The sequence below is a fragment of the Carettochelys insculpta genome, chromosome 7 (genome assembly GCF_033958435.1).
Source record: "Carettochelys insculpta isolate YL-2023 chromosome 7, ASM3395843v1, whole genome shotgun sequence".
NCBI classification, from domain to species: Eukaryota; Metazoa; Chordata; order Testudines; family Carettochelyidae; genus Carettochelys; species Carettochelys insculpta.
This window is the reverse complement of record NC_134143.1, coordinates 23,208,020-23,221,713: the sequence shown is the minus strand read 5'-3', so window position 1 is coordinate 23,221,713 and position 13,694 is coordinate 23,208,020. Positions and strand designations below refer to the sequence as shown.

Sequence of the window (13,694 nt, the reverse complement as noted above, 5' to 3'; positions counted from 1 at the left end):
AGTGTGTGATGGGACAAAATGCCATGTGTCACTCTGGGGCTTAGGATAAACTATGGAGAATTATTGGAAAAAGATACACAAATTGCACATCAACTTCTTCCACTCTTCTGTCAGGAGAGGCTTTTCTGAAATTTGGACCATCTACATGGAGCTCCTCTGTTGGACCTCCTCTGTTGGACCATCTCTTCTTCCTCATAGATACCAGGCTGGTATCCTAGCCTGGTATCCTAGCCCTGAGAAAGTGTCATTGGCATCCCATAAGGCACCTGTGCCCTTCTTCTCCATTTGGAAAGCAACAGCAGGGAGGGCTTTTCTGCCCTTTTTACATATCCATGCAGACACCACAGCACGGCTAGCCTGGAACCCAGGCAGCTTAAAATAGTTGTGGCAAGTCTTGTGCATACATTGCACATTGTTCTGCAATATGCGCAGAGTCTAAGCAGCTGTGAGAGTGATGAAGATTCCAAGGAGGACAAGTATCAGATGAAGTGGATCTTTGCCCACAAAAGCTGATGCTCCAATAAATCTGTTAGTCTGCAAGCTACCACAGGAATGTTTGCTGTTTTTAAGGAGGACAAGGACATATACGAAAGGGAGGAACAGGGAGATGCTGGCACACTAGATGTTTTGTACACAGTGGAGCAACATTTCTGGTACCATGAAACAAGCTCAGCCTGGTGGGACTGCATTGTTCTGCAAGTATGGGATGATCAGCAGTGGCTACAAAACTTCTGCATGCATAAAACTACTTTCATGGCATTCTGTGACTTGCTTCTCCCCCACCCCACCTCCTCAAGAACTGTGATACCAAAATGAGATCTGCTCTGACAATTCAGAAGTATGTAACAATTACTCTGTGGAAGCTTGAAAGTCATACAGCCACCAGTCAGCGGGCAATCCATTTGGTGTGGGCAAATCTGGAGTAGGGGCTGCTGTGATCCAGATAGCAATGGTAACTCCGATTATGAAAAACAATGACTCTGGGAAATGTGCAGGACATAGTGGACAATTTTGTTGCAATGGGGTTGCCCAACTACAGTGAGGTGATGGAACGCACGTCCTTATCCTTGCACCAGTAAACCATGGCCCAGAATCCATAAACCACAAGGGGTATTTCTCCATGGTGTTGCAGGCACTGGTGGGTCAAAGGTGCTGTTTCACAGACATAAATGTGGGATGCCTGGGAAAGGTGCACGATGCGTGCATCGTTAGGAACATTGTCTGTTCAGAAAGCTATAGAATGGAACTTTCTTCCCAGACCAGCAATCACCACTGGAGACATGGAGATGCTAGTAGTGATTATGGGTGAACCAGCTTACCCCTATCAGAGAGGTAGCTGTGTTAGTCTGTAGCTTCGAGAACAACAAGAAGTCTTGTGGCTTACCCCTTGCTCCCCTGGCTCATGAAGCCATATGCAGGCAGCCTGGATCGCAGTAAGGAGCAATCCTGCTACAGGCTGAGCAAGTTCAGAGTGGTAGCAGAATGTGTCTTTGGCCATTTAAAACTCAGATTCAGGAGCCTCCTGCTTAGTTAAACCTCAGTGAAGGCAACATTTCCCTCGTGGTAGCAGTCTTCTGTGTGCTCCATAATTATGTGAGAGCAAGGGGGAAAATTTCATGCCAGACTGGAGAGCAGAAGCAAATCACCTGTTCAGTAATTATGAGCAACCAGGCACAAAAGAAATAAGGAGAGTACAGTGGGGGGGGCACTGCTAATCAGGGGGGCTTTGTAAAAACAGCTTTATGCATGACTAGACAGAGACATGATAGTCATGTCTGTTGCTCTTAAGAGGGTGCCCCCTAAATGATGTGTGCTTGACACTAAAGTATTTAAATGAACACACACAGAACAAAAGCAATAAAGACACTGGTTTTGCAAGCTTGGTCATTTTTATTCAGGGGACAATAAAGGAGTTCATGGCATGTATTGCAAGGGTGGGTGAGCAAGGAAATTTTGTCAGTACAAGTGGGCGAATCTCAGCCTTTTGCTTTCAGAAAAGTCCCTGTGAGCAGAATGCAAGGCAACCCTTGACTTCCCCCCACCCCATATTCTGGGGTGCCAATGGTGGGGGGGAGTTAGGAAACATGGTGAGGATGGCATGTGGGTCACCAGGGCTGCAGTGGGGCTCTGTGCTCCTGTACCAGGCACCAGAGGAGCTCTGCTTCCTGCCTCACCAGCTGCACCAGCCCCTCCAGGGTCTCCAATTCACGCTGTCTGAGGGCTCTACTTTCATCCCCATCAACTCATTTCTCCTCCAGAGTGGTTCTCCTCCACACTTTTAACTGTGCCCCGTCCTTGCAGGCGGCTTTCATGTGCTGTAGGAACATGGCTTCCCACATTTGTTTTCTCCTGTAGATCTGTGCCAATCTAACAGCTGTGGCAGGGAGGGTGAGGAGTGCTCAAAAAAGCTCGCTGTTGAGCACACTGCAACAAAACATAAGTGAAGGCCAGACATTAAGGGGATACATTTACTGTACATAAGTTTAAGAACACACAAAGGAATATCATGAAGGAACCCTTGTGAAAGACAATAGGCATGCATTCCCTGCAAGGACAAATTTTGGCTCTTAAGCATCCTCTGTTCAGCAGGTACCACACAGAGATTTTGAGAGACCTACTTGATATGGTTTGCTTCCAGCTATGGTAAGGCACAGATTAGAGGTATACTTCCAAGCCTGTGATTGTAGAAGCAGTTTCTGCAGGTCTGCATGCTGCAATTAGCAGGTTAGTGGCTGCTTCTACTTTACTGAAGCATTGAGCCCTTCCTTCTCCCAGGGGCACAAGGAAAGAAAGGGAGGTGGGGGACAAGCATGACAGCACATTTGTGCTGTTGGGGCTTTGTCTCTCTCACAGTCATGGTGTAAGTCTACTATCCACTCTGCTGAAACAGTGAAAATTTCCCTTGATTTAGCAGCCGGGGAAGGAAGATGGTGGTCAGGGCATGGTGGAGCAGGTTGTACTTTCTTCCCTGAATCTCTCTTGAGTGCCACATTCCTCCCCTTCACCCGCCGCTCTGCTGGGACAGTAAAAATTTCCCTTCCCCTAGCAGCCTGGGGAAATGAGGGAGGTAGTCCAGGCATGGTGAAGCAGCTTGTGCAATCATATAGTAGCTTAATGCTCCTTCCCTGCTTCCTCTAGGTTGCCAAAAGAGACATTAGTCTGTTTAGAATTTCAAAAAAATTAACAAGGAACAAATGCTAATTTAAAGTGGGCCCAAGGCTGGTCATTAGGCTGCACAACTGTGTGTGGCAATGATGCCATATTATTTACTGGTGTTCTGGCATGGAGAGGTGTCCTATTGAGGAGGCCTGAATAAGGCAGGCCTCCCCAAACAGCATGTGAGAAGAATTAAAGAGTACTTGTCTGAGAGATTTAGGGTGATGTCCAAGGAGGATAGGTGTTCAGTCCCCAAACACATTAACAAGCTATTCCATGGGCCTCAGTCTGTAGGTACAGCACCCACCACGGATCACACCCAATAACCTTATCCTACTTGTAGCATTATTAAAAATGAGGACTCACCAGAAGTGCCCTTTCTGCCACCAGACCTGGCAGCAAAATGTCCTGGGAGGAGGGGATGAAATCCAATGTTAAAATAAGCTCCTGGCTGTTGGCGAGATCAGCTGCTCCATTTGCCTGTTGACCACTGTCTTCCTCCTCCTCTTTCTCATCCACCACGTGCTCCTTGGTGTTGCCAGAGGCTTCCTAAGGAATCTCTTCAGAGGTATCCACAGACATTTTGCAGACAGTGGTTGGGTCACTCCTAGAATCCCATGCAGCTGCTCTTTGAAGCAGTACGTTTTTGTGATGATCCAGATCATCTATTTGCTTCCTTTGGTTTATGGTATGCCTGCCTGACCTCCTTTATTTTCATGCAGCACTGCTGGGTGTCCCTGGTGTACCCTTTTCCTTCTGTGCCCTGTGAGATCTTTGCATATCTGTCTGTGTTTCTTTAGATGTGTCACAGTGTTCCCAACACAGATTCATCCCCACACACAGCAATGATATCCTGAATCTCCTGCACACTCTATGCTGGAGCTCATTTGCACCCTTGAGAATTCTTGGCCAGATGTGCTGCTGAGGTGTGCTCTCACAATGCTGGCCAAACAGGAAATGAAATTCAAATTTTTGTGGGCTACTTCCTGCACACCTGGGCTGTGGCTACACTGCCCCTCATTTTTGGAAGGGGCATGCAAATGCGGCTGATCAGAAATGCAAATGAGGCACAGATTTAAATAGCTTGCACCTCATTTGCATACATGCATGGCATCTCAATTCTGGAAATGCTGATTTCAAAAGCCCTAACAGATGTGTAGACAGGGTTCATTCAAAAGGGAACCCTGCTTTTGCAAACATCCTTCTTCCTGAAAAAAACTGGCTTTCAAAATCATCTTTTCTGGAATCGAGATCCCACCCAAGTATGCAAATAAGGTATGAGGTATTTAAATCTGCACCTCATTTGCATTTCTGACTGGCCACATTTGCATGCCCCTTCTGGAAAGGAGGGGCAGTGGAGCCACAGGCATGAAGAGCAGCAGAGCTGAAAGTGTTGGCCAGAGTGGTCACATTGGGGCACTGTGGGACACATCCAGGAGACAGCAATGACGGGTCCTGTGGCACCTTATAGACCAACAGAAAAGTTTTGAGCATGAGCTTTCGTGTGCACAGACTCACTTCATCAGATGCTGATCTTGGAAATCTTGGAAATTTCCAAGACCAGCATCTGATGAAGTGAATCTGTACTCACAAAAGCTCATGCTCAAAACTTTTCTGTTAGTGAATAAGGTGCCACAGGACCCTTTGTTGCTGTTACAGATCCAGACTAACACGGCTACCCCTCCGATACTTGACATCCAGGAGACAGAACTTCTAATTTCACAACGGTCCACCCGAACTACACTACAGCCAACCATGGAAAGTTAAATGTGGCATTACTCTTTGCGAAAAGTAGGAGTGCAAAAGTCGACCTTAGGAACCCTTAAAGTTCACGGAATGAACACAGCAGTGTGGACTGATTTCTTAAAAATTCAACCTAAGTCATCTAAATTTGAACTAATCTAATCTCCTGACTAACCTTCACTCACAGGAAGAGCGGGATCAATAGCTCCCAATTGCAAGTGCATTCTGCTCAATATTGTTAGTAGCAGAGCTGAGAGAATCATTTTCAAAGAACATGTTGCCTGACAGATGTAGCCTCATGTTGTTCTCCCAGGATCACACTATGAGTTTAGCACCATTTCCTAAACTGATTTGTCATCTGAAAACATCTTTTGATATTTTTTAAAAAATTCTCTGGACTGACTAGTCCTGAACAGTTGTGTATGGGTAGGTTATAGTCACTATTTGACCTTGGTTGATTAGCTGTGAGAGTTGAACAAGTCACATCCGATTATTTTTGTTCGACAACTGGGCATTGTGCAGTACATCCAGTGCAAAGATTACTGTTTCTGAGTTGGAATTCGGTTTGTACAAATTCTTGTACTTACAAACACGAGTTTCACCTTTTCCACTTTTGTGCAAAACTAGATTGCACTTTCGCATAAAACTGGCACAAACAAAATTGCTTTAAAATTCTATATATTTTACAGAGAAATTGTTGTAATACTCATATAAATTCTACTTTTACATATGCTTTTTGCATGGTTATCCAAACAGCTTCATATGTAACAAGTGAAACGGGAGCACCATGTCTCCTTTGCTTTTTGACAGCAGCAGTTTAAGAATGACAGCTTTAATGAAAAAGCATCATCAAAATATTTGAAGGCAGAGCTTAAGGACATCTTTGAGAACAGTGGTTTGGGCAAACCTGTGGAAAAAGAAATCTCTGCAAGATAGATGCAGGTGTTCAAGCACAGCTGCAAATGCGGGAGTTCTATGAGTGGAATTACACCTGTGATATTTTAGCTTGGCTGCTGCATTTCCTATAAAAATCTGCTCAAAAGCACAAATACTTGTTAATAAATTAGAAACAGAGTATTTCTGGTTGAGCAGCCATTCTCATTTTTCCCTAACAAATTAATATCCCTTGCCTAGAGTCCTTGCTTTCCCATCAACTCAGGCTGTGACATTTTAAAAATCTGCAGATTTTAATTTTTCTCTTGAACTTCTAGGAAAATAAATATAAAAACATTCGGAAAAGTAATACGATACAGAAAAGTCTACATTTTAGTCTCACCTTTTCAAAATCATGAAATACTTATAACACAGTTGTGCACCCACAGATACTGGTTTTCAGTTTACAGCAAGAACAACTCATCAAATATTCTCCATTTATATTTCATTAAAAACAAAACAAAGAAAGACTTACGAAAAAGAGACTATGATATTCCTCTAAAGAAAGTTTTAAGTGTTGCTGACTTCTTATTTGCTGTAATTTACTTCTGATTCACACACCATTCACTTCCTAATCATGTAGTGGACAGAATGGGAAGTAGCACAAGAAATGAGTGCATGCATGTACTCTTCCAAGCAACTGAATGGCAGAAAGTTGAGTGTCTGATTACTGTGTCATTGCTCTGGGTTTAGTTCCATCACTTTTGTGCTGGTCACAGAGTCACAATTAAAATAATCTGCAACAGTTTCTAGGATTATGGCTGCACTGTGGTTTCTATTACAGGATATATTTGTATCCCAAAATAGAAACCCCATGGCTAAACACCACACTTGAAATAGAAGGCTATTTCGAGCATGGTATTTTGTTCCCACTACCCCTCGTCATGAGAGGTGAAGTGGTAAGTTCAAAACAGGCACTTATTTCAAACTTCAGTGCCATTTGGATGCGTATATTATTTCACGATACAGCTACAGTGTAGCCCTAAGCTAAGACTTCTAGGTTATGTCTACACTACAGAGTTATTCTGGAATAGCTTAGTCCAGAGTTATTCCTCTAAAATAAGATACTCCTGAATAGCACGTCTACACTACAGGGAAGCCCCAAAATAAGCAACGCTTATTCTGAAAGTGTGTCCACACACAACAGAGCCTATTTCGGGCTCTCATCCAAAATATTACATCTACTCAGCAGCTTTATTTTGAAATAAGATATTTTGGAATAGCTTATTTCAAAATAGCCACCATTCCCTGTCTACACAGCTCCTATTTCTAAATAGACAATATTCCATGTGGAATAAGATTTACCAATTTCAAAAATAAACCAACTGCTATTTCAAAATTATTTTGAAATAGGAGTTGTGTTGTGTAGATATTGCAAAGTTATTGCTAAATAGTGTAGACATTCCCCTACTGAACCACTCTAGGTCAGCTACTTCAGTGTTGCATGAAGAGTAAATTTAAATTAAAAAGAAGTATGGGTGTGTATGTGTGAGAGAGAGATATATAGAGAGAATAGGTTAATTAATCTATGAGGGAGTAGATTAAAGTGGTATTGAATAACTGTATGGATGAGTAATATGTGCATTGGTAGTTAAGTTTTGAACAACTGGAGTACCATTGTATAAACAAAAATTACTAAAATTTTGGTCCTTATTTCTGCCATAATGTAAGTGGACATAAGTTTGCTGAAGCGAACAGGACTGAATTTAATCCATGGGAACAACAGGCATGGGCAAAGGACAGGTTTCAACACCCATGGAAAAATATAAAACAACTCAAGGTAACTTTTTCAAAAGTGATTTAGGCTTCTTAGAATCCAAATCTCATTTAAAGTCAATGGGACATAGGGCATAAAAATGGGGTATAAGTATGTCTGAAAATTTTACGTTCAGTCTGGAAAGTAAGAATGGGAAAGGTGCAAAAGAGTTAGACATAGGAGTGGACTAGAACAACAGTCTTTCATAATAGGAGATCTGAGTGTCATGTGACAGTTGGCCATAGGGTGAAATTATTTTGTTAGGAAAAGCATAATCCCTGAAGCCCGGTCTACACTAGGGATCAAAGTTGATCCCAGATATGCAATTCTAGCCACACATTAGCACAGCTAGAATTGACATATCAAGATCAACTCTGTTCCCTGCTGTAGATCAGGGCTCTTTGGGCTTGTGCTGATGTCTCTTACACCATGCAGCAGTGTGGAATACCAAGGTTGACAGCCAAGCCCAGAGAGATCGATTTTGCCGCGTCATCACTGACAAAGCAAAATCAATCTCTGGAAGATGGATCGTGCCACATCAAGGCTCCCGTGAGTATTAACATACCCTGAGAAGAAGCATAATGCAATCTAAACACTTTTGACCTCAAACCCATTTGCAACTTATATCTAAATGGACTAGAATATTTTTATGTTAAATGCCTTTGCCACATGAGGATCATTTTCATTCATTAACTCCATGCAAGCTACATAAGTACAACAAGAAATTTGAAGTAAAACTGCACTACGAATCCATTCTTACCTTCCTGATACCTTCTGAAGGGTTTGACACACAGTTATCGGCCCCATTATTTTTACTGATTGTCCTCCACAGTTCAGCAAACGTGTTATCCTGCTCCAAAGGGTTTGTTCCTTTTGCTTTGAAGTATTCATACACTGCCGAATCCCTGACAGTACCATAAGACATATCCATTTGTTTGGACAGATCTTGAAATGTTCTGAAATTCAAGAGATGTTGAAATATTAATGCTATGTGGTAAAATAGAGAGATATTATTATTTAAATGATTTCTTTCTATGGTTACCTTTAGAGAGAAACAAAACACCTACCATCAATCAGTCTCATTTACATGTCTCTCTTTTATCAGAAAAGGAATGCACAGTGTAATTCAGCTGCACTGAAATCAGACAAGGTTTAATTTTACCTGAGTTCTTTCAGTGAAGATGTTTATTTGGAAGAGATATCACTCATTCTAACGCCCATCAACACATTGAAATCATGTTGCTATGCTTGTGCAAGAGCATAGAGTAATCAAGATTTATTAAAGCACATGGAAAACAACATTTAAAGACGCAAGTCAAAATCAGCTTTCATTTGAACCTGAATAAACTGCAAGTATGCCCATTGAACTGAGCAGAGTTACCCTGGATTCACACAGTGTAAAAGTGGGCCATAATCAATACTATAACTTTAAATATATGTAGGGTATTGCTTTCCAAATCCCCTTTCCTTTATATCCCTCGTCCCGAATAAGATAGGCAATTTTCTTATACTCTCAGAGTGGGCGTAATTCTTATCTACACTACAGTTGCTTAATATCACTCTGAGAATACAAAGGGGCCTGCAAGGGTACCTCCATTGCAGCTGGAAATGTGCCTCCCAGCCTAGGTAGACAGGTACACACTATCTCCATTTGAGCAAACATGTTAAAAATAGCAAAATGGGCAGTGAGGCACAGGTTAGCCTCCCACATGCAAGTCCTTCAAACATTCTGGGGCTGAGCTGAGGTGATGAGCACACACCACACCCTGTGCTGCAGTATTCATGTTATAATTTTTAACACTTGAGCTCAAGGAGAGCTAGTGTGCACCTCTCCACCCAGGCTGAGAGCACCATGCAAGCTGCAGTAGCGACACACCCTTAGACACCCCCTCTTAATCCACTCTGGATTAAACCCAAAGTGAGATAAGATTAAAACTCATACACTTTCCAGCCACATGGAATATAATACACGCCCCTTTAAAAGCCATTTGCACTACCAGGTAGTTACAAAACAGGACCGCAGTCAGTCAGAATTATGCCTCTCTTATGTAAAATACCCATCCTGTCTACACAGTGATATTCAATTAGGGACCTTTCTCTATGTGCTCTGTAAGCACTTGTCCTGGTGTTCTGAGTGCAATCCAGACCAGATCAGTATCTGCTTGGTCTCTTGCATGCTTGGTAGGAGAAAAGGAGACTGCTGTTCCGGCACCCTGGTTTGGAGGCTAGGACCAATTTCCTCTTACTTGCTGCTGACAGATCCAGCTTTTCTAACTTCAAGAGCTCAACACCTGTCCCTTTGCTTCCTGCCTTTTCTGCCTACTTGCTTTTCTTTCTTCTATTTCCAAAATGAACAGAAAACAAATGGGAACTTTTTTTGTGCTCTTTCACTTGAAAATCACTTGAATCTATTTCACCAATGCTTAAACTAAACCTTGGCTAAATGAACAAGCTGTGTGTAAATCCTTTTTCAATTATGCCAATGTCATGAGGATAGGGAGTGCAATCCTGTCTGGTAAGAAATAAAGTCACCACCTGCCCTGCAAACATGGGTGTCTTAAGAAGCTTTGCTTTTGGAGCTTGCAATCTGGGATCCTCAGAGCCCACCTACAAGTATACAGGTTTCACCCACAGTGACTGCCCTGGTTCAGCAGCTCTGACCCCAGCAGTCTGTCTTCAGCCATACTCTGGTTCCTACCAGCTTTGGCTACAACCCTCAAGGTGACTCCAAAACACTTTCTGTCCTGAACCCTCCAAAATTATGGGCCCAAAATTGTCCAGCCTGACCTGGACAGAGAAATGATAGGGTTCATTGCTTCTTTAAAGAGACAAAAGTATATTGCAGCTTATTAATTGCAATCACAACACTGAGTTGCTTTATATTAAAAGCAAAAATAATAACAATAATAACTGAGCATAGTCTGAGTGATACCAAATAAAATAAACAGAAGTAAAGCAATTACAAATAAAAGAGGGAAAAAAAAACATCTAAAGGTCTAAACCTCTACTTAGCAAACTGCAGGTTTCATGAAGATGACGTCTCTAGCCAAATAGTCTTCCTAGCTCTGGTTGACTTTCTCTCAGCCAGGACCTTCCCCAGAAGAACAAGATGCTGTCTTCCCTTGTCTTCCTAGGTGAAAGATCTTTGCCTAAACAGATTTGTCATCTACATTCTGTTTCCAGAGACTTCAGCATCTCCTTGTCTGAAGGGCCCATCTTTCTCAGCTTACAAGAGGTCTAATCTCTTGTGTTTGTCTTGGGATGGACGCTAAAGATGGCTTTTGTCCTTGCTAATGTCTTCCAGTGCTCAATGGTCTGAAGAGGCAGGATAATCTCATTCTGTTTCCCTTCCTGTAAGCTTCCCATCCCTCTGCTACCATCCATGTAAATAGAAATTCCATTGGGTTTGGTTACATCTTCTTTGGAGACAGATAGCTATCCTGCCATCCTGATGGGAAAAAGCCTGTGTAATCCTTTGTTTGACCACAAACTGGAAAGCATAATAACGATGATTTCTTAATACCTCATATAGGCTATATCTACCCTTACTAAAAGCTTCAAAATGGCCATGCTAATGGCCAAATCAAGAATACTAATGAGGCACTGAAATGCATATTCAGCACCTCATTAGCATGCCACCAGCCACAGCACTTTTAAAGTGCTGTGGTTCACTTGTCTGCAGCTTGCCTACATGGGGCCCCTTTTGAAAAGACCCCACCAACATTGAAATCCCCTTATTATTATCAACATCCTATCCTCTTGCTCTTCAGCTGAGAGGAATAAGGGGATTTCAGTGTTAGTGGGGTCCTTTCGAAAAGGACCCCTGTGTAGACGAGCCTTGGGCGAGCAAACCACAGCACTTTTGAAGTGCTGCGGCTGGTGGCATGCTAATAAGGTGCTGAATATGCATTTCAGTGACTCATTAGTATTCTTCAATTTGGCCATTAGCATTTTAAAGTTTTCAGTAAGTGTAGACATGGCCATAAAGTTAACATGTAAGTTTGACAGTGCTATTAATTCCCAGGGTTGGTTGGTTGGGTTTTTTTTTAACAAAAAGAACTTACTCAATACCCTTTTACAATGCATTAACATTGCATTCAATCAGTAGAGTCAACTGTTTTCTCTTCAGGTTCTGCTCCCATCTTTACAGACAGGTAAAATTCTGCAAAATATTCTTTGAAAAGTAAAATCTAGCCCTAGCTTCTCTCTTCTGCCAAGTTTATCTGCAATGCTGTCTCCTCCACTTGTTAGCTAAATAGTTTTGTTTACGTATTATTAAATGGACCTTCATTGTCTTTGTTTAATGATCAAACAAGTCCAAGAAGCAAATACCCTTTTCTTTTTTTTTCCCTTTTTTTTGTGTGTGTGTGTGGGGGGGGGAGGTTTTGTTTCCAAACTTTACCTGATGTACCATGCTAAAATACATTTTAGTTATCTTTCTAGAATATATTCATAACGGTTAATACCCGCTATACACATTTATCACACATCCATGTGTTTTTTTTTCCACTGACATGTTCCATGACACATTTTAGCTAGAGCAGGAGTGAGCAAACCTTTTATGTCAGGCGCCACTTTTCAGTCCTGAAATTAGCTGGGCCCCCAACCTGTCTAATGTAATCCAAACCAATGGAAATTTTGGTTATGTTCATATGAAAAAAAAAACAACTTTCAGCTCATGTAAGAAATAACTATGTAGAATATAAAAACTTTATATGACATTGAATATGCATACATAAAAACTAACATTTCTACTTTCTTAATGACTGATCCTGCAACCCAGCAGCCAATCGAGCTGTACCCACCTTACAAAATTTCACACCCCCCCACAAAGGAGTCCGCCCCTCACTTTGCACACCCCTGAGCTAGAGGTTATGACTATAGAGAGCTGGAGTACACTGAATTCATCAGGCCAGATCAGGCTCATGACCTGATTCCAGTGAGTAACTTGTGCTCTAGCATTGGGATGAGCTTAGGGTTACACATGCTCACTTACAAAACTGCAGGGGGTTAGCGATTGGTTGATCCTGAAGAAGCAGATCAGACCCCTTTTTTCCTGGACAAGGTATCGTCCACCATCATTTGGTTTCCCTCTATATAGAATAAATCTGTTTTGTCTCTTTTTTCTCTTGATAATCTCCAGAACATAATATCAGAGCATACCCATAATTTCATCTACAGAGGAGCTGTTAAAAATATTTCATAATTGACCTTAATGATCAGTGTATTAGATTTCAAATGATATATTACATGGCATCTTTGCAGTAAATATAATGGCACCAAAAGCATACAGTGCATTATGTATGTCAGGCCTGAGAAACATCAGAATAGTTGACACAGACTAATGAACTACTAATGGGCCTATGTGTCTCAGCATGATTTATGCCTTTCACGGAAATTTATAACACCACACAACAAGGCACTAATCTGCTCTTCTGGATGCCCATGACATTATTTAAAATAACACTAACCTCAAAACAACAAAACCTCCAGCAAAAGTATCCCCTCAATACAACCCAATAAGTGGTCCTTTGTTTATCAAAGCCCTACCCCCACCATGAGTAATCACTTCCACCAGCCTCCAGTCAAGTAGGCAAAAATACAGTCCTTGCAGTATGCCTTACAGACCCGCAGTTCCATCCAACTGAAGACCAACAGCTGAAGGCTGATCCCTAGTGAAAGGCCCCAATAGGAAGGTCTCTACTGCTACCACTTTCCTACTGGGGCCTTCCACAGTGGATCCAGTATTGACTCCAGTATTCATACTTAAGATGCTATATAGTTCAAACACTATAGTACTACTACTAAGTTCATACACACATAATGCTACATGGTATAGTCAGACATATAAGCTGTGTAATAAAATAATAAATTCATTGAAGAGCTCTTTCCAATTATTGTTCATTAATTAAATCTAAATGCAACAAGATGCTCCTTTACTTCAAGAGGCCTAAATGCTGTTACTCTGTCATAATTGTCTTTTAATGTAAGCATGGGGTATTTTTTTTATTTTTCACATTGTAATGTAAAAATAGATAAATCTTTGATGAATGGGGAGCATCAGAATGAATTACATAGTTGAGCCTTATATGGAACCGCTCTAAAT

The 13,694-nt window shown here is 41.7% G+C and overlaps 1 protein-coding gene across 3 annotated transcripts in view; it reads right to left on the bottom strand.

Annotated features, from left to right (window-relative positions):
* Positions 1-13,694, bottom strand: part of GRID1 (glutamate ionotropic receptor delta type subunit 1) — an 898,770-nt gene that overhangs the window by 41,226 nt on the left and 843,850 nt on the right. For all 3 annotated transcript variants that reach the window (XM_074999453.1, XM_074999454.1, XM_074999455.1), the window contains exon 13: positions 8,349-8,544. In XM_074999453.1, the coding sequence (XP_074855554.1) occupies positions 8,349-8,544 (196 nt within the window). The remainder of the gene's footprint in view (positions 1-8,348; positions 8,545-13,694) is intronic.